The 27,562-nt window shown below is 41.0% G+C and overlaps 1 protein-coding gene across 1 annotated transcript; it reads left to right on the top strand.

The window, feature by feature from the left end:
- Positions 1-1,854: 1,854 nt before the first annotated feature.
- On the top strand, positions 1,855-27,562 carry BCAP29 (B cell receptor associated protein 29). Its single transcript, XM_074168159.1, has 8 exons — positions 1,855-1,988; positions 2,349-2,453; positions 6,092-6,192; positions 8,357-8,507; positions 12,106-12,241; positions 15,446-15,557; positions 24,601-24,701; positions 26,556-27,562. Exons 2-8 carry the CDS (start codon positions 2,362-2,364, stop codon positions 26,592-26,594), a joined length of 732 nt encoding a protein of 243 aa, XP_074024260.1. The 5' UTR covers positions 1,855-1,988; positions 2,349-2,361; the 3' UTR covers positions 26,595-27,562.

Raw genomic sequence — 27,562 nt, 5'->3', positions numbered from 1 at the left:
AGCAGCTGCAAATAACTCCGCTCAAAACTGCTTATGCAAGAACTTTCTACCCCATTTCAGTTCCAAAGGATTAGAGTAACAAAGAACTACTATTCATAGTAGTTTAATCTGACTCATTTTGATGGAAATTAATTGGGACAGAATTCCTAAAAGCAGGTAGCTGTGTCAAGAGATACAACCTGTGAAATGGCTGGATGTGACATGCAACAGCCTGAGAGGCTGGCAAAAGCTGCAGATGGTGCTGGGAGAGATGGCTGGATTTCACCGGCCATTAAGAGGGGATTGTGTGAAAAACAACTGAACTACACAGGTAATGGGAGAGTAGTTTTGAAGGTCCTTTTGGAACTAGAAACTTGCAGGGCCAAGAGTGCCCAATAACTGTATCAGTACTTCAGCAACACCACGTAAGGCCAAGACTGCCCAAGTAACGTTACCAGAAATACTGGGTGTGGGTACGGATACAGCAAAATGAGGAACAACAAGGAAAAGTGATTAGGGGAGGGTTATGCAGGGGCAGAGGAGGGTGGCAAAACAGATGGACAAGAAATGAGAAAATGGGTACCAAGGTATGGAGATAATGTGCTGGGAGCCTCACTATGCTGATAAAAAGCACTGCACAGGGCAGCAGGATAGAACAGGATTTTCTGAAGGAATATTGTTTTATTCCTGGAAATAATACTCCAGGCAGGGCCTGGAAAATAAATCATATGAAGAGCGGTTGAAGGAGCTGGGACTGTTTAGTATGAGGAAGAGGAGGCTGAGGGGAGACCTCATCACTCTCTACAACTACTTGAAAGGACACCGTAGAGAGGTTGGTGCTGGTCTCTCTACACATGTAATTAATGACAGAATGAGAGGGAATGGCTTCAAGCTGCAACACGGTAGGTTTAGACTGAACATTAGGAAAGAATTTTTCACAGAAAGAGTGGTCGGGCATTGGAATAGGCTGCCCAGGGAGGTGGTTGAGTCACCATCCCTGGATATGTTTAAGAGATGTTTAGATGTGGTGTTGGGGTATATGGTATAGGGGAGAACTTTGTAGAGTAGCGTAGATGGTTGGACTCGATGATCCCAAGGGTCTCTTCCAACCTAGACTATTCTATGATTGTATGATTCTATGATTCATGAGGTCCAAACAGGCCTGTTTGACAGCATTTGAGACTTGTTTTGTTGTTGTTTGTGCTGTCTTTATGAACACTGGGCCTATTTTCCTTAAGAAAACAAATGAACAGCATGTTAAGACATTACAGTAGTGTAATGCACGGGGGAGGGGGGTGGGGGGTGGTGGGCACATGACACACAGAGTATTTTAATTGAACTTCAGAAACTAACCAGCGCACTAGAGAGCAGAGCTGAAGTCCCCGATCGAATGAGCTCGAGTCATGGAACAGTCGGACGATCGCAGCAAGATCCTGCAGCAAAATCCTTACAACCATTCCCTAACTGTGAAAAAGATAACTACTTTTAACCTTTCTCAACGTGTAGATCCCTGAGTTTTCCAACAGAGGTGTGGCTTCTCAGTAAATTCACGCCTTACCCTCAGATTGGGCTTTCCAGCTGCCCCCCTACCCCCCAAGCCCCTCAGCACTCGCTATTTCACGTCCCTCTCGGGGGTCGCCAACGACAGCCCCTGGGGAGGATGGCGGGAAGGTCTCCAGCCTTGCGGGGTGGGACCTGAGGGGATCCTCCCCTCGGGCCTGCCGGCACCTTTCCCTGGCTGGGACGGCGGCCGCCTCCGCACCGCCCCCGGGCCTCGGCTCTCCGCCCTGCCCCCGCCGCCGTCGAGTCACTCAGCTCCGCTCCCGGCCCACCTCCTGCCAGGAGGGTGGCGGCCTGCGTGTCCCGTCCGCCCATCAGCGCCCCCGGCAAGGACCGGATCGTTCTCTCCCTGCCAGCCCCGTCCCGCTCGGCCGGGCGAGGCCCCGCTCCCCGCCCCTTCGAGAGCGGCTCGCCGCCATCAGGCTCAGCCAGGCGCCGGCGCCAAGGAGGTTACGAAGGCCGGGCTGCCGTGGAGGGGGACGAGACGGGTCCGGGGCGGCCTGGGCCGCTCCGACTGTGGGGCGGGAAGCGGGGTCTTGCAGGCAGCGCTTAGGGGCGGGAGGGAGCCGCCGGCCTGCAGCAGGCGCGGGGCTGCGGTCTCCTCACGGGGGGCTGCGGCGGCGGTGAGGGTGCCGGTCCCCACCTCCCTCCGCCGGCGGGCGGGCTCTGGCTCGGGAGGGGAAGTCGGTACAGAGGGACGTCTGCGCCGCGCTGAAGTTACTTAGAAATACTTCCCTTCCGAAGCCCGCGGGCCCGGGCTGCCTGCCGCTGGGCCGCGGGGTCCGCCTGAGCCGCTCCTTCCTCCGCAGGCCCGCCGGGACCATGACTTTCCAGTGGACGGCTGTTGCCACCTTCCTGTATGGCGAAATAGGAGTAATTCTGGTGCTCTGCCTGCCGTTTATTTCTCCGCTGAGGTAGGACTTCAGTCTGCTGGGCAGCGCCAGCTCGGCCTTCCCGCCCCGCTGGGTTTCTTTCACTTTCTTGTTCTTACAAACACCGAGTTGTGCCGCGTCTTAAACTAGCGGCGAAGGAAGCCGGGGGAATGCTGCTCGGGACTGGAGCATCAGGAGTTTCAAGAATCATAAGCCTCTTCTAAGGAGCTTTATGTTTGCTTGACACAGGCTGCTGATTCATCCGGGCAGGAGCGGGGGGTTCCCGGGAGGAGCCCCGTGGCTGTTCCTCAGCAGGTGGGACCTCGCCTCCTCCCCTGCTCGGGAGCTGCTGGGTCAAGTTCCTGAGGAGCAGCTTTGCAGCGGTTTGGTCTGCACTAGGCGTTGGGGGCGCTGGGCAGATAAGAGACAGCTGATACTCAAAGCTCACCACCGCGTACAGCGCGTCTGAGGGCCATACGAAATTTGTGATCGTGTGGGTTTTTTAAAAAAAAAAAAAAAAAAAGTGGACTTAAGCTTGATGCAAAAGGTTCAGGACTACTGAAATAATGGCCTCTCCAAACTTATATATAGATTAACAAAATAAGAATACTTGTGGCATACAACACAAACATTAAGAGAAATAATTCATTCTTGTAAAATAAATGCCCTTAGTAAGGGAAAGAAACAAAATGTGTTAATTACTCTTATTGTGTGCAGAGGCCTGGTTTACAGCTTTATCATAAGATTGTTTCCTGTAAGTAGCTCTTCAGATTTGGTGATGTTATTTTTATTTCTTTGTAGGAAATAAAGAAAGGTAGCTTCTCTGCAAGTGGCTGTCTCAGTGTTGTGTAAAAACTGTTACATGTTTGATTCCTGCATCTTTAGATATATTTATGATGAAGAATGCAGCTTTTGCTTTAATACCTTAAGGAACAAAATCCAAAACAAAACTCTACTTTGTGGAGAGTCTAAATTTAACTACTTACACCTGTGGGAGTGTCTTGAAAATGGTTGGATCCTCCACAGCTGATAACAATGATTAGTCATGTTTTCTCAACTTCAGAAGTTAAAACTATTCAAAAATCAGAAGTTAAATTAGATTTTAACAAGCTGGCTTGGGAGGAGTTCAGCATTTCAACATAGATTATTGAGGTTTTGTATTTTCTGTTGTTTTCTAATCAAAAGTGCAATTCTATGTAAGAAGGGAGAAGTATTACAGGAGTTGTAATAATCAGATTGTTAATGGCTTATGTGAGGAAACTAGCTGCAAGAATTTCTGCAGGCTGGTGACATGCATGGTACATTGGGAGTATTGAAATAGGTTTCACTTACAACATAAATAGGGCTTGAATCCAGTCTTTGTGGCTGAAAAGCAATTCATAACCTGCAGTATTACCAAAATTTATTCAAACATTAAACCCAGTGCTTTTAATTATATACAAAAGATATATTTTTGCCCTCGGTTTGTAGCATTCAGCTACCCTTTGAACAGTGGTTTCTGAAAGAGTGAAATAGCTTTATCTGACATGCTCAATTATCTTGTTAACAGAACTGTCACAGGAATCTTGTGGGGTTAAAGATTAGGTTTAGCTGCTGTGACAGTACTGGAGGGCAGCAGTTCTGCCTTGCACATCTTAGAGGCCTGGGAACTGGTTCTGTCAGAGACATGAAGCATGTGCAATTAAAGGCAGATGTGAAACTGCTGCTCTTTAAAGTTTTGATGTACTCGCTTGTCAGTCTCCAATCAGATTGTTTGCCTCTTGTGCCTGCACATTTTTTGGGTAATGAACTCCTTTTTAAATTTGCTAACGAGCGTTTAAGGTCCTGGGGTGTAAATAGATTGACAATATAAAAATGCAAGTATGCAAAAAGACAGATCTGTACTGCCAAGTGCAGTACATATATAGTGGTGGCCAGTATTATAGTTTGGAAGGATGATATTTATGTGACTTCTGTCACCAAAAGGAAATGCAGCATTAATAAACGTGAACGTTCATGTTTGTTGAGGCAAAATAAGCAATATAATATCAAAAGACTTTGCAGTAAAGAGATCTTATTTTTAGCCTGCATATAACTTGGCAGTATAGTTGGTCTAAAGTCATACCTCAGAGAGCCACTCCTTGAGTGGATATCAATATGAAACTTGGAAAATCTCATGTTTAAAGAATTAGCAAGTTGGCTTTGTTTGAGTTGTAGCTTGGTTTAATTGAAGTAAGCTTTTTGGTTGATACAGACTATGGCTGCTGTTAAGAACTCAGATTATACTAAAAGATATAGATGAGGTTTAAAGTATTTTTAAATATTTTAATTTTTGCTGATGCAGAACCAGAAGGAACTATTGGAGATGATGCTACAGCCTGATTTAAATGAGTTTCATAGTAGGTTGGAAACTGCTTTGTTAAAGGACAAATTTTAAAAAAGGACAATTTTCCAGTCTCTGGAAAATGTTGGAAATGTTGGGAAAAAAAGTTTGTACCATGTAAAATTTCAATCAGGTGATGACTAGCATGCCTGTGTTACATCCTGAATGGCATAACTAGGTATCACTTCACTTTTGCAGTAGCACTGATCCTAACCTGCAGCAAAGGACGCGTAGCTGCTCTGTTGTTGTCTGTTGCGGGTTTCAGTTTGTTTGAGCACATCAGATATTCTTCGTTTGTACTGTAACCGTGAATTCTTGCAGAGCCGTCCACGCAGCAATATTGAATAGGCAACTGGTTGTTTAAACAAAAAGACCCCAATGGTCTTCATCACCATTGGGCCTCTGAAGTTGCTTCCTTAACTCTTGAAAGAGGTTTTAACACTAGGCAAAATATAAATATGAGACTTGTCCTTTTGTTGTCATTTGCAAGCTAGAATGTAATAACAATCCTTGTACTTTATAATTATTCAGACTCATCAATGTAAAAGATAAGCGTTCTGAAGGGTGGTAGAGACAGTCTTAATTTGTGGAGGGGTTTTATTTTACTTGGTAACGTGGTATATAATTGGGTAGAAATTAAAAATGATGGAGTGGGTTATACTTGTTAAAGGAGAAGCCGCTGCCCGAGCACTCAGCATCCAAGGAGTCGCACACACACCACACCTCGGACCGGAGTCCCTTCGCAGCGGGTGACTCCAGTGATCCGATAGGTGCCTCTTTTGACTCCTCACACAAACACTCTTACTCTTGGATGCACTTCAGGCTCAACCCTAGGTTGCTGCAGCCTAAAGGCTTCAGCAAATCTAGCTACTCATGCCAAGTAAAACTAGGCAACAAGCATAAATCACACCATATTATAACCCTAAGTAATTTACTCTAATTAAAACTTTAAGATAAACAACTATTAATTTACAGTCTTTACCCCATCCCTGAGTTTATTGTAGTGAGGACTGAATGCAGGGTGATGCTAAACAAAGTAAAAGCTAAAATAAAACACATCTGGAGAGTACCTGCAATCATGCAAGAAGTTTTCAAGTTGAACCAACTGTCTTTACCTGTGTGGACAAGAAACAAAAAAGAGACAAGCAAGTTGAATTATTGGAAAAGTTAATATATACCTAAATTATATTGCAATTAAAGCAGCTGTTTAGAGACCTTACATAAGTCTCATATCAATAACAAGGCTCTCTTCTGTGAGGTTATTATGCTCTTCTTTCAATGTTTAATTATTTTTCAATAACACAATGCTATTTTACAGATGGCAGAAGATTTTTATGATTCCTCTATGGAGCAAAATGGCAGTTTTTTGGAACAAGATGTTCCTTACAATAATAGTTTTACTGATCGTCTTGTTTCTTGGTAAGTGTTAAAAAATTTCTTAATAAGTGGGAGAAAAAAACATGGTATATGGAGTTGATGGCAGTAGATTAATTGAAAGAACTCAAGCCTAATGTAAATCAGCTAATTTGTTTAAAAGTTCTGCAATAGAATGGAAGAGGAGAGAGCTTACACTGCATCCATGTTGGGAATCCAAATGCAATAGTAATATAGTAGTGAATGAGGAGGAAAAGTGGAGCTTGGTCTAGGCTGCTGCTTGGTTTCACTTTCTCACACAAGTAAGTGAACTTGAAATGTTTGATACCAGAATTTGGCTGAGTTCCTCAGTGTGCAGTAGATGGCACTCTTTCTCTTGGTTGCTGTTGAAATAGAAGACCGGAAGAATATATCAAAGCACTGGGCTATTTGAGTACTTTCGCTCAGCACAGATATGTAACAGCTGTTGGCTATATTTGTTATGAGCAGATCCTAAGACTTATCAAGTAGGAGTAAAGCTTTTGTGAAACTGGAGCTTGAATGACGACCATATGCCTGGCTGGTTTCATTTAATGTCTGTCCTGACTGCTTCGTGCGGTAAGCATCTCTCGTACTTCAGCGATGGAAACAGTTGTCCTGTCTTTCAGTGATAGAAGTAGTTCTCCTCCATGGATAGGAGATAGGAGATAGTGTTTCCAGTGCCTTACAATGAAAATACTATTTAATTCCAAACTACTTTAAATTAAAAAAAAAAAAAACAACTTGGTTTTATTGTCTACTGAAAGAAACATACAGATGCTCTGCATGTATAACAAAGTCAGACTAGACTGCTATACTGTATTCCTGATATTAAAAGAAGTACCAGAAATGCAAATAAACTTTTTTAATTTTAGGTGGTCTTTAGTATTATCCTTAGAAGTAGATCCTTCAATAAATGGCTTAAGATTGAGAACTGATGGATGTTATTCACTCTTCTTGAACTCCTATTGAAAACTTTGAGCAAAGTTTGCTTTTGAGTTGGTGATGGTCATTGATTTTGCAGAAATACAGATCTGGGCTAAAGTAAAGCAGTGGTGAGATGCTTGCCCCATGGCATAAGGTGATAGGTTACTGCAGGACTAGAATCTTCCCATAGCACAGGGATATGGACTTTTGTTTGGTCTTAGCCTTCCTTGCATTGTTTGAAGTTTCACTTCAAATATTTTATTTTTTTTCTTTCTGAGTAGCTTATGAACATAAGAGAGTCAGTCATAAGTGATGTTACTGTCATGTGCTTTTCTGCAGAGTTGATTTTGTCTGCTTAGAGAAATGCAGCAGCAGTTGAATAACATGTGGCCAAAATATTCTGCAAGAACTGATGATATGTCATGAAATGTGTATTTTTGTTGATGTTCAGGAGGAGATTTTTAGGTCCTCTATTGGCCTTAAATATGTATGATTACGTTTGCAGATTGTAACATGAACTCTTAACTGGATTAGCTTTTGTTTTTATGTAGACATAGGTCCTAATTAATTATTTTGTCCTTTGAAAAGTGTTGGCAGTGTATTGGCCCTTCTGCAGAGCTATCAAGAGTATATGATGGATGAAAGGTGGATGAAAGGCAGATGAAAGAAAGCTGAGGTGTAACTTACCCTTCTGTTCTGCTTACGTTCAACACCGTGTTACTACAGTATTCCTGTTTTGATGGGTGTTATAGAAATATTTTTTCCCTCTCCGATTCAAGTGTAAAGTAGATGTTTCTGTCATTACTAAAATATATGCTTATCTAACAAATTCCATATGAAGCAAATACTTCAGAAGGCAGCTTTTCTTTTTCCCTTCTCTTTCTGTTTTTTCTCTGTTTGTCCACTGGCTGGGTTTTAATTCAGTTCTCAGCAGTGACATTTTGACACTGTCTGTAGGGTCTCTGGTATTTTTAGAATGTGTTGCTTTAGCCTGATCCCTGGTGGTTGGGTGCAAGTGTTGGAAATGATTGTTCAAGCATGTTTGGTGCAATGGTTTAGCGTATCTCTGGAAATACGTTATATTGCTTCAGTGATTTATCAAGATCTATCTTTACAATGTATGGATAACATAAGTGATGTCACTGTCTGTCCTATGCCTGCTTACTGAGCAGGAAGTCCAAATACATATTTCTAGTACTATGTCTGGTTTATCGTACATGCATACTCACAGATGTGAATAAGAACAAACTGGTTTTGTTTGCAGATGCTGTTAGAGAAGTTAGGAAGTACTCGTCCATTCATGTGAATGAAAAGGCTGCAAATGTCAACACCAATGTCTTTGATCATATTCAGATGAAACTCTTCCGATCACAAAGAAACCTCTATCTCTCAGGTTTTTCCTTATTTCTTTGGCTGTAAGTATAACATTTTTCTAATTTCCACATAGTACATTTTTTACAGGAACTACCACACAAAGTAATGCAACTATAAAAAAAATCAGAAGGCTGATTTCAAGAGGTTAAAGGATTAAGTGTGAGCAGATTGGCTATGAGGCAAGTAAAAGTAAGATCAGCGAAAATAATATCTTACAAATGTTTGAAGATTGGAAGGATATGTGAGCAACACATGGAAAGAAACATTTTGATTTTTTGAGAAAACATGTCTTTTGCAGAAAACGTTTCTTCAGGGAATACTCATTTCCTTCCTTAAACTTATGCCGGATGTTTGGGTTTTTTTTGTTTTGAACATGGACAACTGGAATGAAGAAAAACTAAAGTACTGTTAAAGTAATTTTAATGTGTTGCAAAAAGATATTGTTATATCCTGATATGTTAAGAAGCAAAGCTTGAGTCTGTCTTAAACCACTTCATCTAAAGCTCAAAGTTAGGACCTGTAGGATAACGTTCCAGTTTCTGAGGAAAGTTTCAGGAGTTATTCCAGTTCAAAGGCATTGTGGCAACTGGCCTGCTATGATATTATGATCTTAAGAGTGGTATCCCTTTCAGGACATTTAAGTACAGCTAATAAAACAGGGTTATGGAAAAGACAGTTCCGTACTGCCCAGCAGTAGCAGCTGAGACTACCTGTGAATCTTCATGGTAGCCACAGCAAACTGCAGATCTTCTCAGTTGGGCAAGGAGTGCATGAACTAATTGGACGTGGATGATGTGAATGAATGGAAACAGACTTGTTGGTCAGACGATTTCCTATTTGCACATTTTTATGGTGACACTGGGCAAAGAATGCCGGCCCTCTTCTGAATTCCTTCAGTGAGCTGCTTGACATTGCCTAGATACACAAGAGGAACACAGAACAAGGAAATGCCTGGAATCACAGCCTTCTGACAAACTTCTTCCCCTTGCCGTGATGTATGGCCGTTTTAGCTGATCACTGAGGAGCATTGTACATAAAGAAGTGTCAAGGAAAGATTTATAGAAAACTTGAGCAGGTAAACTTTGGAAAAAACAAAAGTGGCTGTAGCCTTGCACAATAGTGATAGGAATGCATCATGTTCATTGTCTTCCTTCAGAAAGGTTAAGTAAATATGCACAAATATGTTTGTGATCTCTGCTCCAGGAGAGGAATAGCTGGATTGTGTCCTACACTAGAGTTGGAAGCTGGTCCCCTGGGATCCTACTCCCACTCAACTTTCAAGGAAGAAAACTTGTCAGGTGGCCTTAATGGATTGTATTGTGGATAAAAACTCTGCTCTTGGAGAGTTTGCTGAAGGCCTCTTTTTGGCCTACTGGCCTTTCACCAAGATCTAAAAGAAAGAAATTCTCCTACAGAACTGGCTGGATCAAAGCACTTTTCTTAGTAGACCTATTTTGCTTATCCATGAAACAAGGCTAAATGTCTGTCGGAGAAGGGGGAAAAAAGCGTTCTTTGGGTTGCCGCATCCTACACTGCTATTACCATCCCCCAACCAAGTTAAGACCGCATGTAGGCATAAATGGGTACTTGGATGCCCATGGTTCATTCTTTAGGTCAGTTTTCATTCATTTTAGCACGTCAGCCAATAGGAGAATTCTGGAAGTGTGGTAGATGGAGACTCCCAAGATGGAGGAGGCTGGAATCTTGTCACTTCTGGCAATACAATAAAAGCTGTGGTTCCTCCATCTGTGGTTCAGCAATAAGAACACAGGGTACAGGTGAGGAAAATAACTCCACTGATAGGAGGTCATCAGGGCCAGCTGAGTATCCACCAACTGTCTGCACAAGAGAAGAGGACGGTCATAGTTACCAGAGACTGTCCCCTAGGTAGGACAGAGGCGTCCATCTGCTGATCTGACCTGATGTCTTGGGAGATGTGGAAAGCCTGCCAATGGTTGTCTGGCTCTCTGTTACCCCATGCTGAACCAGAGAGAGATGAGAAAGGCTGAAAACAAAAGGAAAGTAAAGAAAACGTAGACCTGCTGCTCAGTGGGGCAGCGGACCAAGTGAAAGAGTGGATAACCACATCCAGGCTGGGGACTGGATGATGGGGTAGAAAGCAGTTTTGCAGAAAAGGATCTGGGGGTCCTGGTAGGCAGCCAGTCATGTATTGAGCTTTAATAGCAAGAGTGTAGTCAGCAGATCAAGAGAAGTGGTTATTTCGTGCTATCTGGCACGTGTGGTACTGCAGCTGCAGGACCATGTCCAGTTTTGACTCCCCAGAATACTGGAGTTCTGCAGTGGGGTGCCAAGAAGGTTGGGGGCTGAAACGTGTGACCTGTGAGGAGAGGATGAGGGAGCTTGGCTTCAGCTAGAAAAAGAGACATTGAAGGAGACATTCTGTTGCTTTCTACAGCGATGTAGTGGTAAGATGTAGAAAAGATGGAGGCAGCTCTTCTCAATGGATCCTCGCAGGAATGACAAGAGGCAACAGGCCAGGAACCTGGGAAATTCTGTCTTCTCGTAAAAAGTACTTTTTTCTACTATCAAGAGCAGTGAAACACTGGAACAAGGAAGGACCCTGAAAAACAATGGAATCTCCATCATTGGAGATGGTGGGAACTCAACTGGACAAGCCCCTGAGCAATCTGCTCAACCCGTTCCTGCTCTGAGCAGGAGCTTGGACAGGATGACCTCTGGAAACCCCTTTCAACCTACAAGATTCTATGATTCTGTTTTAGTAATGATGTTTTACTGTATAGATGATGCTGCATCTATAAATTAATAAGCAATAGTAAAACATGCCAAACCTTGGAAAAGTATTGAGGTGGGGACCTTAACTTTTTTAAAAACAAAGTAAGAAAATGAGCTTTCAGTGAAAAAGCAGGTGGTGGAGGGGCCTTACCTTGAAAGCCAGAAGGTCTATTGATACGCTTTCAGTTATGAAAGAGCAAATTACTTGGATTTTCAAGTTTCTTTTGAAGAGCAGCTGCATAGTTACATTACAGGAATAGTTTAATTCAGTGTTGCTTTAGCTTTTCCTTGATTCAGCAACATACTGCTTTGAAAGACTCCAAGATGAATAAGGAAAGTAGTGATGCAAAGAGGCCGCTAAGTCAAATCAAGGGAGGTATTTGCAAAGCGTAGATTTGAGGTGCCATGAGTGCTGACATTCACGCATGTTCTGATTTATATAGTATTGACAGAGTACTTTGACGATTAATATGCTCACATTGCTAATTTTATTCTTGTAAGGCCTTCTGTAAAGTTGTGTGGTGTTGGGGTTTGTGGGGTTTTTTTGTATTGTACTCATTACCATAACATGTTGCGTGGGTCTTTTATACAGAGTTCCATCCTATTTAAAACACTAGGTCATGTAAGAGTATTTCAGCCTTGAACCAAGCAAGTCTCTCACCCCTGAATGGCTGTGGGGTTTTGGGAGGAGGGAGGTTCTGCATCAGGTAAAAATAAAATTTTCCCTTCAGGTGCTTAAACAATCCTCTTGTGGTTTTGGTTTCACATCTAATGCGGAGAGAGAGAGAAAAGGGGTTGTTTTGTTTGGTGTGCATTTGTTGTGTTGGGTTTTTTTTTTAGTTTGTGCTGTGAATTACTGTGCTGTTCACTGTGTTTCTTCACCAGTGTATTGAGACGTACTGTTACCCTTCTTACTCAGTTGGCAAAAGGGATGACATCTCATGCAGCTCTGGAAACACAAGTAAATGATGCTACTGAAGCAGCCAGAAAATACATGGCCGAGAATGAAAGGCTGCAGGAGGTATCTTTGAACTTTTTTAGTTATTTTCTTATACAGCAAGTAGTTAGTACAAAATACTCTGGGGATGGTTTGCTACTGAATAATGTTCGTTCATTTTTTTTCTTCTAATGGGAAAAAGAAGAGCAATGTTCTTATGATATGTAATTCAGAATACTGAATACAACTTTCAGTAGCATTTTATTAATAAAGAAGACTAAAGTAATCCATATAAAAAGTTCTGGCTTTCCAGTACAAATGTAATTGAAGCGGCAATATATTCTTAAAATATCTCCATGAATTTAATCATAACAAAGTAGAGGGAGATGCTAGTTTTATTCTTTTTATCCTAAACAGTTGGCTGTTTAGGTAAGGGCTATAGCGGTTCGGTACCTAAAAGCCTACAATATAGTTGTTCTCGTGCTGGCTGTTTCTTCTAAATAGGATTTGCTCCAGTCCTGAAGTGTCTTTTCTAACTTGTAAAATTGGTCTTTTGTATCTATTGTATTTTGTACTCTTGCATCTATTTTTATAGTGAGTCAGCCAATTTCCTGATACCTTCCTTTCTCAGTAAGGCACTGCTGTAGTATTAATCATAGAATCATCTAGGTTGGAAAAGACTCTTGGGATCATTGAGTCCAACCATCTACCCTACTCTACAAAGTTCTCCCCTATATCATATCCCCCAACACCACATCTAAGTGACTCTTAAACTCATCCAAGGATGGTGACTCAACCACCTCCCTGGGCAGCCTGTTCCAGTGTCTGGTCACTTGTACTGTGAAGAATTTCTTCCTAGTGTCCAGTCTAAACCTACCGTGTTGCAGCTTGAAGCCATTCCCTCTTGTTCTATCGCTGTTTGCTTGTGAGAAGAGACCAGCACCAACCTCTCTACAATGTCAAGTAGTTATAGAGAGTGATGAGGTCACCCCTCAGTCTCCTCTTCCTCAAGCTAAACAGTCCCAGCTCCCTTAATGGTTCTTCATATGATTTATTCTCCAGGCCCTTCACCAGCTTCATTGCCCTCCTCTGCACCTGCTCCAGCACCTCGATATCTCTCTTGTATTGCCAAAAATTTCCTACTCAAAAGAACCACCAGCAAAACAAAGATACCTTAATTTTTCTCCATTCTTCTCATAAAAATAACATATCATTTGTCTGTTGTGGCTAAATATACAGTTGTATGCAGGAAGGGATACACTATCAGCAGAGACAATAAAGATAAATGTATGAAATATTTTCTTGTAATTCATGAGTTTGAGTTCTGTTGAAGTCATACATATACTGGACCAAACTGCTGGAAGAGATCGAACCATAAGCTAGAGGGCAGATATCCAGGGTTTGAGGACTTCTACAGCATTCTTAAGTCTGGCACATTGTCAAAACAAAATTCACTGCAGGTGTGTACAGGTTTCCTTCCAGTTTGTCTGGAGCAGTGTCTATGGTTACCAGCACTCTAATTTTTTTTTTTTTTTAATAAGTCTTCAGACAAAGAGAACAAGCTCTGGACAAAAAGTACTTGAAGGGATGCAAAAAAGATCCAGTTGTTTGAGAGGTGTCGAAAAACAAGGATCACTAGAGTGTGTGTTAGGTATTTCTCAAGTATGAAATGATTCCAAAATTTTAGTGTTTGGTATTTTGTCAAAATGATCCAGACTCTGTCCCTCAGCCATGGAATCTGTCTCTTTACTGCATACTGGTACTTTTTTTTTTTTTTTTTTTTTTTTCCCCCTCTGTGTCCTGTTGGGATTTGGCCAAAAGTCCTCTTTTTGTTCTGCTTTCACATTCTCTTAGCAACACATTCTCTTAGCTGCTTGTAAGTGATAGCCAGAAACTAGAAACTGTATTCCTGTCTGTTTCTAGTTGAGTGTTTGATTGCATGGTTTGCAGAAACAGTGATAGCCACAGGTACAGCCAGCATGCTGGGGCTGGATCTCCGTTGCGCTGGAGATATGGAGTGTTCAGAATTGGTTTATTTTAACTTTATAAGAGATACTATGACTTAGATTCCCCTGTGGTTTGGCCCTTGCATTTGTGTTCATTTACAAGTGTGCTTCATTCCACCGTATGAGAGATATATAGGGCCCTATATTGTGTATAGGGCACTGGCTATAAGTATAAATACTGCAAATTTACTCCAGCACGCTGGGTCTGCGCTGTCTCCTGATCAGAAGTTCCATGGAGCACAGGACTTAAGATAAAAGTTTACAGAAATAACTATTTGTGAGGGGAGCACAAAGTAAAGGAGGCAACCTGTGACTGATTTCATGACAAACTGGCTATGATTTTTTAATGCAATCTCTGCTCTTTGGTTAAATTGCTTCTGGAAAATTTTCTTCAGGTCTGGTCTTTGAATTGGTTACCAGTCTTTATAAACAGTTCTTTTTGTTTTTCCTAAATTAATCTTTTCCTTGTGCTCCAGCCTGTGCCTAGTAAGCTCTGATATCAGCAGTTCATCTAACAGCTGCTCGTCTTAGTTGTTCTACTTTTCATTTTTCCATTAAGCATTTTTATAACGAGATGATGCTTGCTTGGATAATAGAGGCTATAGAAGCAAAGGATATAATTATGGGGTCTAATCCTTAACATACAATACTTAGTCACCAATAGCAATTACCTTACTGATAAAAGCATGCATAAGTATAGTAGTGCCAGCATTTTCAGAGTTCAGGGAATTTAGTGCTCTTGTGACTAGGACTTACAGGACTCTTCCTGAATCCTTTCCTAGTTTTTTCCTGAATTTCAGTGGAAATCTAGTCTGGGTATTGAGGTATTCTGAAGATTGAAGAAGTAGCTGCAAACCTACAGGGAGAGATTCGTTATGTATTACATGATTTAAACTGGAATAAATTGTTAGAACAAGTTGCACATAAACATGGCAGTGTTCTGTCACTTGCGGTTCCAGTGTATGCCTTCTGGAAAAGTCATTTATAACCTAAACAGAAGTTGTGGGCTTCATGGAGAAATACAAAGTACTCTTACACAGGAGATAATGGCATACTGTTACAAGTATGCCATTACTAACAACTTAAAACATTGAGCGGTTTTTTCCTTTTTTTTCTTTTTCTTTTTTTTTCCCCTAGGATGACTGAGCATCTGCCTGTATTATGTTGGCATACTTGATAAAACCTGTCGCTTTGCAAGATCAAGGCTGCCATTCTCTGTTTGTTTGTCATTAACATCAGACTAAGGAAAAAAATTAATTGTAGCAACTGTGGTTTTTAATAGGCCTTGAGTGGGAAGGGAAGCAGTAAAAAGAAAGAGTCAGTGGGAGCAACTGATGAAAAGTTGAAGAAGGAAGTTGAACATTTGAAAGCAGAGCTACAGAAGACGTCAGATGGTAAGTATTGGTTAGGACTTCTTTGCAATTAAGAAAAAGATGATTTGAACACTGGATGTCAAAAACTTACCCTAGGTATAGCATGAACTACATCAGTTTATGGAACATGTGGGTTTGGGTGTCTTTGCATTTGGCTAGCAACTGGAAAAATGTGCCGTTGACATCCCCATATTTTAGTAAATGTTATCATGATGAAAATGTGCACGGTGTAATTTGAACACCTTAGATAAATTGTAATTATTAACAAATTGAACTGATCTATTTAAGTGATGTTGACCTGTCTTCATCAATGACGTGACCAGGATATGGAATCAATTGCATATTACTTACAGGTATCAGGTTGATCTTTCATGGCATACATATTGGCTGCTCTCCCTGTATAAAATGGGGAAGTATGTGGTTGAGGTTTTTTCTATGAAGCAGGGTTTCAGTCAGATAGCAGGCAAGTCCTTGACTAGTATTCTAAATTTATGTATCTCCTGCAGCAGAGGTGTTAGCTTTTTTTTAATTTTTTTTTTTTTTTTAATGTCTACAAGGAAACATGCCTTGCAATTTGTAACATAATACTTCTGTTAGCAGCTTCCGTGTTTAAAGTTTAGGCTGTCAACTGCTTTCTTGGCAAGCCAAATTGAGATAGAAGCAGATTTTACCTGTTTGGTTCTGTCTTACTGGAATCTGTCAAGGTGCGTGATGCATACGAACACCTGCTCATCTGAAATTAGTGTTTTTAAGATAACACTGCCTGTGACCTTGTAAGCATTAATCAGATGTTCAGACTGTAACAAAATACAGATTTTCATGGTACCAGAGAGCTTGTTGTCATCAAAACAAAGCCCTGCTTTCATATTGCATGGCACTGCTACAAAGCTGTAAAAATAACAGCAAATATTTCATTACTTGTGTTTCATTGTCCACTGGGAAGATGAACAGAACCATAGAACAGCTGTTTTCAGCTGGGCTTGAAGCAATAAGAATCTTTAAATAGAGTGTCTCATTAGTTCACATTCTCAGGCAGGTTTGGTTGTGAGTTTTCCCCTCTCCTGCTGTTTTCTTAAAGAAAGGGGGGAAAACTGCCTTTGAAGTGACAGGATCAATGAACGCGTATGTTTTATTTAAACTAACTGGTGGTATGTAACACTAATACAATGTAAGCTTTTCAGCGAGGAATGCTAGAGAAAGCTAAGGAATAAATAGATTTACCACATGCTGCTTCAGCTGCATTCTCACTGTGGGCTGTTGTCCATCCAAAAGATGTTTAAATTAAGGCATGCTTGAGTCTTTTGTTAGGGGGAAAGTGGGGGGGAGGGTCTTTTTAAGGAATGAGTAGGAAAATACTTACAATCCTTGCCCTGATGCCATCCCCCTCATTGCCAAAACAGAAAACCATATGGTTACATTAATTACCATTGTCAGCTAGATGATGTTAAGATATGTCTATCTTATTTTTTGTAAGTTTTCTTATACATTATTTTGAGCAAACTGATAGCCAGAAAACTTAAAATACTTGATAAGTCATATCTGTAGACACAGCTGTCTGTGGAGTCTCTAGACTTAATGTGAATTGAATTTACTGTTTTCTTTTGAAAATTCTGCTACTGAGCAGATGAATATTGAGTTTCATGCTCGCCAGGTGTGACCAATGCATTACACAGTATCAAAGTTGAGATTGAAAAGCTAGTTTTACCTTTGTTTTTTTTTTTAACAATGTTTCATGCCACTGAGCTCACTGGCTAAAGTAACCTTTCCTTTGTGTCCACAAAGTCCAACCCATGAAATTTTTGTGGTATTTTGTTGGAGGAAAAAGGGGTGAGTGTACGTAGGGTGTCACCTAGTAACGAAACAAGGCAAAACTAGTATAAAGAGGAAAACTTTACGGATTGTTTTTGGGGGGTTTTCTGGTTTTGTTTTTCAGCTACAGTATCAGTAAGAGTCATAAACTTGGATTTATTGGGATTTGGTTTTGTTTTTTTTTTTTTTGCTGCTTGGATGAAAAAACAAGTATAATCTTTTTTCACAGAACAGTTTCAAATATCCATTGCTCTGGTGTGGTACAGATGTTAAGCTACTTAAGCACGGTGAGAGGGTGATAAATTAGTTTCTAGTAGGCCACATGTCGAAAGGTGGGTTACCTCAATAGAGTGGCACCCAGGAGGAGTCCTAAATGTAAAGACTGCTTCACTTTTAAATAATGTGGGTTAGTATCAGATTAGTGCTGTGACTTCAGGGGAAATCCAAATTTTCTGTAAGGTTTTGATCCAGTATTTGCAAGTTCTGGCAGAGAAAATACTGTATGTCTCCTCTTTCTGAAATCCTGACTGAAATTACAGTGTAGACAGTCATCACTGCAGACGCCTTTCTAATTCTTCAGCTTTCTACGTTTTACAGGAAATGCAGTCTACTTTATTTTTTTTGGTCTGCTTAACCATAAGTGAGATCCTAAGATAAGAAGACATTTTGCCATTTACTGTGCTCTGGGCAGAGGGGGAGGAAGAATGAAAATACAAGATAAAGAGACTGAGTAGTGAAATAACTAAAATCTGAGGAAAGGTTGGAAATGAGTGACAAAGATTTCAGCCAAATTGGTTTTCTTTTCAGACTTGACTTTCCTATCCCCCTTGATGCCCTTTTTTTCGCTTTATCGTGGGAGTGAGGGAAAGGGGGCTAGTTCTTCACTACTTTATTGCAGACCCACACACTGGGGGTTTTATAGGCACTCAGCAGTGGGGCTAGCACTTTCAGAGCCTAAATCCATTTTTAGCATACCTGGACAAGTAATAACATGACTGTTTAGAAAACTTCTAAGATGGCATTTTATTGATACGCTTGTATATTATGAAAAATGTCTCACTGATACCTAGAAATAAATATACATACTCCTAGGAGTACCCAGTGCAGGTGTTAGAATGTTTCTCCTGCTACACATTTAGAGATATTTCTAATAAAATGTTGATTCAGGTAAGTAAAGGCTCTCAGTGTGGCTGCTGGTCTCAGACCTATGGGAGTTTTCTGGGGAAAGAAGAGATGCTATGATATTTTTCTTCATTTTGATGGTTTTGAACATTATCCATAAAGCTACAACAAAACAAACTGTCTGTGACTGCAGATGAGGTCAGAGTCTGAGAGGAGTTTCATAAAGCAGCTGTCCTTACAGCGGTCCTTGAGTTGGGGGCAGGAATGGGACTTTTGGTGCATTAACTTTCTTCTCTTGCTTGCAGATCCCATACTGTGGAAATGCTGATGTGTGAAAAGTCCATTTGCTATTATGGGACCCTTTGGGCAGGAGGGAGACTTCTGCAATGCTGTACTATTTTGCCTTCTATCTCGGGTCATTTTTTTTTGGTGACACTGTCCTAGTGTATGATAAAGGCTACAGCTTCATTTACACAGTAGAAATTTATACACAACAACTAGTATTGATCCAGTCTTGCAGCAGAACACGCTGGTGGCAGACTCCTGTCCAGCTCCTTGACTCCCTCACTCTTCTGACACCATGGCAGATGACATGCACCTAAAGCTTCTACCTGCATCTGAGGTTGCATAAAGAGGCATTGGGATCCCTGGCACCTGTGTGCAGATATCAATATCCTCAATGCATCTTTGAGCTGGATCTGTAGTGCCACATGGAGACAAAATCATAGAATCATAGAATGGCTAGAGTTGGAAAGGACCTTAAAGATCATCTAGTTCCAACCCCCCTGCCATGGGCAGGGACACCTCCCCCTAGAGCAGGTTGCTTAAAGCCCCATCCAGCCTGGCCTTGAACACTTCCAGGGATGGGGCATCCACAACTTCCCTGGGCAACCTGTTCCAGTGCCTCACCACCCTCACTGTAAAGAATTTCTTCCTTATATCTAATCTAAATCTCTTCTCTTCCAATTTAAAACCATTGCCCCTTGTCCTGTCACCACTCTTCCTGACAAAGAGTCCCTCTTCAGCTCTTCTGTAGGCTCCCTTCAGGTATTGATAGGCTGTTATAAGGTCTCCCCGGAGCCTTCTCTTCTCCAGGCTGAACAACCCCAGCTCTCTCAGTCTGTCTTCATAGGAGAGGTGCTCCATTCCTCTGATCATCCTCGTGGCCCTCCGCTGGACCCGTTCCAACAGGTCCATGTCCTTTCTGTGTTGAGGACTCCAAAGCTGGACACAGTACTCCAGGAGGGGTCTCACGAGCGCAGAGTAGAGGGGCAGAATCACCTCGCGAGACCTGCTGGCCACACTTCTCCTGATGCAGCCCAGGACACGGTTGGCTCTCTGGGCTGCCAGTGCACACTGCCTGCTCATGTTGAGCTTCTCATCCATAAGCACTCCCAAGTCCTTCTCCTCGGGGCTGCTCTCCAGCCATTCTCCACCCAACTTGAATTTGTGCCTGGGGTTGCCACGTCCCAGGTGCAGGACCCTGCACTTGGCTTGGTTGAACTTCATGCAATTTGCATGAGCCCACCTCTCCAGCCTGTCTAGGTCCCTCTGGATGGCATCCCTTCCCTCCAGCGTGTCAACTGCGCCACCGAGCTTGGTGTCATCAGCAAACTGGCTGAGGGTGCACTCTATCCCACTGTCCATGTCACCGACAAAGATGTTAAACAGTACTGGTCCCAGTACCGACCCCTGCGGAACACCACTCGTTACTGGCCGCCACCTGGACATTGAGCCATTGATTGTAACCCTTTGGATGCGGCCATCCAGCCAGTTCCCTATCCACCGAGTGGTCCATCCATCGAATCCATGAGTTTCCAATTTTGAGACCAGGATGTCGTGCGGAAATCCAAAGACCCGGTCTTTGTCTCTGCTGTTGGGTTTCACTCTCTGAAGCACATACTGACTCACCAAAGTCATTTAGGTGCTTTTGAACTTTAGTTCAACTTCTTCTGAAAATACTCTATTTATATTTTGTTGTCATAGGCATATGGTGGGGCAGGAGGAAATTCTAATGAAACTTCTGTGCCTCCTTTAATGAGGTTTGTTTTGTGTACAGGAGTGTCACAAGAGTGCTGGATGGTTCCCGGTTGCATAGTGCTGTAGGAGACAGGAGTAAGAGAGAGACAGTTCATGTGGAGGGCTTGTTTTGAAATAGCTTTTAATCGTTGACTATTCCAGAAAGTATGCATGTGTGGATGTACAACTCTCACTTAAATGCTAAGATTATTAGGTGTTAGAAAGACATAAACAAAACAGACATTGGGAATACATTTCGTGGAACTGTTGCTGTCAGTGAGAGTTCAGCTCGGCCTTTGTGTTGCCAGGCAGGCTAGTGCCATGTAGGAAAACGATGTTGAGCTCCACTGGAGCACTCCAGTTTTTAAAAACAAACGAATAAATGAAAAAATCCTCAAACCTCAAAACTATCAACTTTCTTTTGTAAGATGAGAATAGGAGATACGAGTTATCTCATGTTATTTAGCTAGCGGCAGAGGGAAGTTCAGAAAGAAAGTCCATTTTACTTAACCTTAGTTTTTAACTGTTAGATCATAACCTTGGTGGGAGCCATTGCACAATGTCACATGCCACGAGCTGATATTCATATTTGTTGATTCAAGGGGATGGTGCTGCATACAGCAGGCATGGTTTTGTTATACAAAGCCATTTATGCCATCTGAAGATGCTGTAACATCCCTTTTGTAACAAAATTTCATTTGAGGTTGCGAAAGATACTTGGAGCAAATTTGGGTGTAATTTTTTGGCCCTGCCTTCTCTTTTTAAACTTTATCTGACCATTACATCTGCAGGAGAGAATTCAGAATTTGTATGGAATTACTTGACTGGAGTTGTGTTCCCAGCTTTACAGAGTATTTGTTGGCAAATCTCTTTTAGGCCATCAGTGCCTAAATTCTTAAAAGTGAATAGCTCTTTCTCAACTTGAAGACTCTTAAAAGAGAAGGATTTTTCTTATTCTTAAACTAGTCCAAATCATTTGAGTTTATGCTTGTATTGTGAGCAATGCTAATTTAAGTTCCAGATCGTTTCCTTAGTAGCAAGCACTTTAAGTCAAGTGATTTAGTCAGATCAGGACTAGTAGTTGTGCAGGGAAATGCCCAAAGAATCATTGGTTGCTTTTGTTGCTGTTTGCTTTTTGGTTTACTGTTTGGTTCCCCACCCTTGTTGAAATGGGAAAATAATAGAAATGCTACAGCTACTGAGCTGTGATAACCTCTTCAAAGCAATTTTATTCCTCATCCTGCTTTCACTTTAGAGGAATCTGGAGTAAACTGTCTATCCTGGAACAGGATACAGAGAATGTGGTGAGGGGAGAACAAGTTCTCTACTTCTCCCAGACTGCAACATTACATTAGTTTATGGACCTCCACCCATACATAAAGTGTGAAGGGATAAAGCTTTCCATAGTTGTCTTCGGTGATATATTGCCCTAAGAATATTGTGTGGATTTTTTTTCTTTGAAGGGAAGGGGGAGGAATGAAAAAGAATGGCCCACCTCTCTCAGTACTGAGGCTGGGTTCCTGTTTTGGGACTTACTGACTATTCCTGTCATTAGTTGCATTAATGTAGAAGCAGCATTCTTGCCTCCTTCCTGCCTGCTCATACGTTTACTTGGTAGGAACAATCAGCTACTGGGTTTTGCTTGCTGCCAGTCCAGCTGTTCTGTCTCCCATGAGGCAAAGTAACAGGCCAGATGGAAGCCAGAAATAATAACTGACTGTATTATACACACAAAGGATTTTCTGTTTTCTGCTGGATCAGCGCTCGTATGATACGATCCATATGACAGACAATATACCTGTACGATCGACTTGGCAGCACTGCAGTGTTCATGCAATGGCAAAATAGCTGAGCAGTGATGTATGGACAATCTCTGTTGCTGGACAAGAATACATGCAGAGAAGTTGGCATGCTGGGGAATTCACATTGTCAAAGATGTGATGCTCCTTTTTATTGTGTGGCCCCAACAGGAAGAAGTCTGGGTTTGGTTGGAGGTTTTTTTTGTCCATAGCCAACACAGGTGGAAAGGACAATCTGTTCTTTGCTTTTTCTCCTTCTAGGGTTAGGTGAGGTATTCCTGTCATACAGCTGTTTTGGTCAAAACATTGAAATTGTGCAGCGCCTTGTTTGCTTTCTTGTTTTGCAGATACTTTTAGATATTTTGTTCATGTTCTAAAGATGCGGTAGTTTTTAGTTGCAACTAAAGTAATGTGCTGCTGCTTGTAAACAGCTAAATAGTATTAGATCAATAACATTGAGTTATGACTTCTTCAGAAATGAGAGATTGTTCATTTTTACTACGACTACGTACAAGAATGTTTAAACAAAGGCAAAATTTAGCTTTCTAATTAGCAGATTAGATTCTTCAAGAGGCTATGGTGTATGCATGTTTTTTTGCCTACAACTTAAAATTCATAAGCTTATAAAATTGTCACGAGTTTATTTTAGATTTCCTAATTTTACTGTTCAATATTTTAAATAGTAGCAACATGAGAGAGAGGGTAAATGTAATGGGTGTGACTTGTCAGATGTGTGGAAATCACGGTTATTCCAAATACCAAAATACCAAATACCAAAACCTTTAGAAAATGGTGGTTTTTGCTGTCAGTGCATTAAAGGATGAAGGATATCTGTGTAAAAGTGTGGAAATGAAAGAAAGCATCTAAAGAGATGGGATGAATTTTTGACCATGTTGGAATCAACAGATGTAAGTGTAATTAACTTCAGTAGGCCAGAATTTCAGGCTAGGTAAAAGTCCTATTAATGGCAAAACCACTTGTGGACTCTTAAAACAAGAATGGTTTTGAATCTGTACATTCAGAATAATTAATTAAAAATCACGGAAATGCTGGAGGAGGGGCTTTTCCTTTTTGCATGTAGGAGAGTGGTCAAATCTGTCGTGTCCTGATGTTTCAGGAACTAGCTCCCAAAGTGAACCATGGTTCAGACCAGAGTGCTTGTAGCTAAGTGCTTAACAAAAAACACACCTAGCTCCTCATCTTCTGAGAACATGCCTTTACAGAGGTACAGCAATTCTTGGGTGTCTTGGAGGTCTCTGGTAAAGAACAGTCTGTCTGAGAGACCTCACAGTCAAAGGATAGATCTGCATTTTTTTGAATAAGCAAAATTTCAAAGGTTTGGTTTTTTTATTTGTACCATCAAGATTTGTTTTTTTTTAAATATGGCTATGTGAGGCAGCCTTATAGGTCATTAACCATGTTTCTTTGTTTTAGCATGAGTAAGTCAAGTTTTAGGGTATACCTGTGCTGCTACAACAGAAAATACAAAGATACTGAGATACCTATAGCAGAGGAAAATAAAAAATTCTAAATGACCTTACTTGCGTGCTTACATAACAGCTTAGGAGTAATGGCTTTATGAAACCTTATGCTGATTTACCCTGCATTGTAAATTAGCCCCTATGGAATCCTGGGCTGTTTTGTACTGCAGCATAGATGTGCTCTCGGTTTATTGCTGTTGAGATTGTGAGTAGAGTAATAATTACTTTTTCTCACGTTAAAAACCTGTTGTCGATCCTACCACCACCATTTCTGCCTTCTCATCCATAAAGTGATGCTTCTAATGAATTAACTCACGCATGGTAAAATATATAACAGGCTGAAAAGTGGGGGTTCGTGCTCCTATAATAATGTATTATCTCTTTTTTTTTTTTTTTTTTTCCTCCCAGATTTTACAGATGGCCTTAGTTGCTTTGCTAAAATCTTTCCCAATGTTTGATTTCCCTCTTTTTTTAAGAGGGCTGACAGTTTTGGTTTTGGGGTTGTAGAGTTTTGTTTCTCTAGAACTGCCTTCTGCAATGTGACAGAGTGCTGTAGCCATCACTAACTCATCACCTCTGTCAACAATTTATTGGTCTCGCCCTTACCTTTCATACAGCCCCTTCCTGTTCCTTGTGCTGCTCTTCCTGAACACAAATAATTCTCTTCCCTGCCCTGCACATCTCTTCTTGTGTCCATGCGTGATGCTGTTTTAGATTCAAATTTTTTTAGAGGAAGGACTGTCTAGTGCAGTGGAGCCCTAAAGCCTAACTAGGGCTCTAAGGAACTGCAGGAACACAGGTAATAATTAAAACACTAATTCTGGTATTTTACAGCTCTCAACAAGGCAAATAATGAAGTGATTGCAGTTAAAAAGCAGTCTGAAGGCCTTAAAAGAGAATATGATCATCTGATGAAAGAATATGAATGGCTTCAGGTAGGTGGCTCTGGATTGCTGTATGAGCACAATGTTCTGAAATTGTACCAGCAAAATTCTGCTTGTTGGGTATTTATTATGCAAGAGAATTTATCAAAATCTGTAGTATAGCATAAAGTTACAATGGACAGCACTCCTTAAACTTCATCCAAGTAGAATTTTGTTTCTCAAGGACTGGACAGCAAAGCTATTAGGATTTTCTTCTTTGTACTTCAGGTGACAAAGCTCAGGTCATTGTTAGACTTGATTTTGCTGTCACTTGGAAAATAAGATTCAAATAGTTTTGTGTGTGATGATCAAACTGAAATCTTGTAAGAAAATGATAGGAGTAGTGTATATGTGTGTGGTATATACATAATTTATAAGAGTGGTTTTATTTTGTTTGGTCTTCAAACACGATGTTGCAATACTGGGTTATAAATGTTGCAATACTGTTGGTAAGCAGGAACACAAAAAAAAAACCAAACCCAAAACACAAACCAACAAACAGCTTAGGCTAAAAACAGGCTACTCTAAAAATTCAAACTGAAGTTCAAAATAAATTAAAAAAAAAATAAAATAAAGCAAGCAAAAGCTGAATTAACGGTTTGTTTGGGTTTGCATATGCACATGGCTATAATACCTAGTATAGTAATTATTTCTGGGAGCCCTGCGTGTTCTTTAAGTTCTCTGACAGGTGTTTGTATGTTCGGTGCCTAACATCTGCCTCAGAATTCAACCAAAATTCAATAAAAATGAAAGTTAGCCTGTTTACAAGTAATGGTTTTGGGAGAATATAAATAATTTATATTAAATTTACAGTGACTTGTTTTTCAAGAAGAGCTGGTTGTTGGTCCTGTGTTAATAAAATAAAATTTAAAAAGGCAAATTTGAGCTGGTTACAATCTTTTTCCTGTAGTCTGTGAAACTGCTTACTGATTCCCAGCCTCACCCTATACTCGTCTAGAGATTGCTCAGCTGATCTCTGTGTTTGAATTAAGACCACTGTGCATGTCCTGTCTTTGTTGTGCTTCCCTGTGCAATGAGCCGTAGTAGTCCTGCTGCATTTCTGACAGTCTTGTGGTCTAGAACACACATCCTTACGGTTGTCTGTGTTTACCTCTGAATGGAAAGAACAGAAGGTACTGAGCACACAGTGGATGCAGCTCCTAAGGATAAATCAGTTGATAGGAGAAAACGTTTTCTGCTGAGTTTGGTGCACAGTTCAGCTGTAACGTGAATGGGGAGCAGAACGAGGATCAGATTCTGGAGCGAGTCCAGAGAAGGGCAACGAAGCTGGTGAGGGGTCTAGAGCACAAGTCCTGTGAGGAGCGGCTGCGGGAGCTGGGGTTGTTTAGTTTGAAGAAAAGGAGGCTGAAGGGAGACGTTCTCTCTCTACAACTACCTGAGAGGAGGTCGTAGAGAGGTGGGGGCCGGTCTCTTCTCCCAAGTAACAGGCAATAGGACAAGAGGAAATGGCCTCAAGTTGCACCAGGGGAGGTTTAGATTGGATACTAGGAAAAAATTTTTACACTGAAAGGGTTATCAAGTGTTGGAACAGGCTGCCCAGGGAAGTGGTGGAATCATCATCCCTGGAGGTATTTAAAAGAAGGGTAGACGTGGTACTTAGCGATATGGTTTAGTGATGGGTTTTGTCAGTGTTAGGTTGATAATGATCTGAAAGGCGCCTTTCAACCTATGGTTCCATGATTCTATGATATACTATGTGGGATAGTATTGATGAGACTACAACTTTGCGGGGTGTGTAGTGAGCAAATCGGGTACGACTGCAAGGGGGAAAAATGTGGCATCTGGAGTCAAAGATTTCTGATCTTGCCAAATGTAAAAAATTATTTTTAATCTGTCTCTTTTCAGGCCAGTTTAAATGAAGCAGAAGACAAGAAAGACCTGTAGATGCATCAAAGACGGATGACCGCTACAGTTGCTTCAATGGGAAAAGCCTTATGCTCATGCTGTTTAGGCTCCTGATGCATATCTGAAACAAAACTTGATTTTTCTGAAAAGCACATGCACTGCAGGTCACTGTTCAGATTCCTCTCGTATATATTGGTTGCCAAAGTACTCTATGTTGCAAATAAAATGTTAAGTGGCTTACCCGATTTACCATGGAGTTTGTCACTGCTCTTGTGAGGAGAAACTTGAAAATCTTTAAATTCCATCTGGAACATCTTGACTGTTCTCCAAGCTTTTCCCTCCCAGAATGGTAACAGATCATGTACCATTTGCTTTAGCATTTGAGCGAGGTTGTCTATCATGCTATATCAAAAAAACACAGTTACCTAAACCTGCTTTGCAACACCTGTTTGGAGTCTTCAAAAATTCAGTTACCAGTGGGTTGAAGAAGGCTGAAAGGTTTTCATCAGCCATTCCACTTCAGTGGAAACTTGAATGACAATCAATCTAAGGAAAAAATAAAGAACGAACGAAAACTGCCTTTCTAAATCCATCTTACTAGCTTGTGACTTTCACTTAGCCACATGGATGACTGTATTTTAATAAATAATATTCTGCATGCCTCTGGTTTATTTTTCCTTAATATATTGGATTATTTCATTTTTCATAACCAAAGTTCTAGGTTGGTTGGTACTAACATTCTGTATTTTCGCACTGTTTACATCCGTTTACTCTGTATGTGCCACCTAACTTCTTTTGCCTTGCTAAGTAAAAATTCTTTTTAAATGTAGATAGTTGGGTTTGTTTTGTTTTGTTTTCATGGATACGATACCTCGAATAAATGTGCACTGTTTTGCATAAGCCCTTTTTGGCATTCGGAAAGCTGGTTTGTGTTTCTTTTCTGTTAGCTGGTTCCAGTTTATATTTGAAAGTTGAATATGTTTGTTATATTAAAGGGATTGTTTAAG

Source organism: Numenius arquata, chromosome 2 (genome assembly GCF_964106895.1).
Source record: "Numenius arquata chromosome 2, bNumArq3.hap1.1, whole genome shotgun sequence".
NCBI lineage: Eukaryota > Metazoa > Chordata > Aves > Charadriiformes > Scolopacidae > Numenius > Numenius arquata.
Note: the sequence above shows the minus strand (reverse complement) of the source record. Positions and strands in the feature narration are given on the sequence as shown.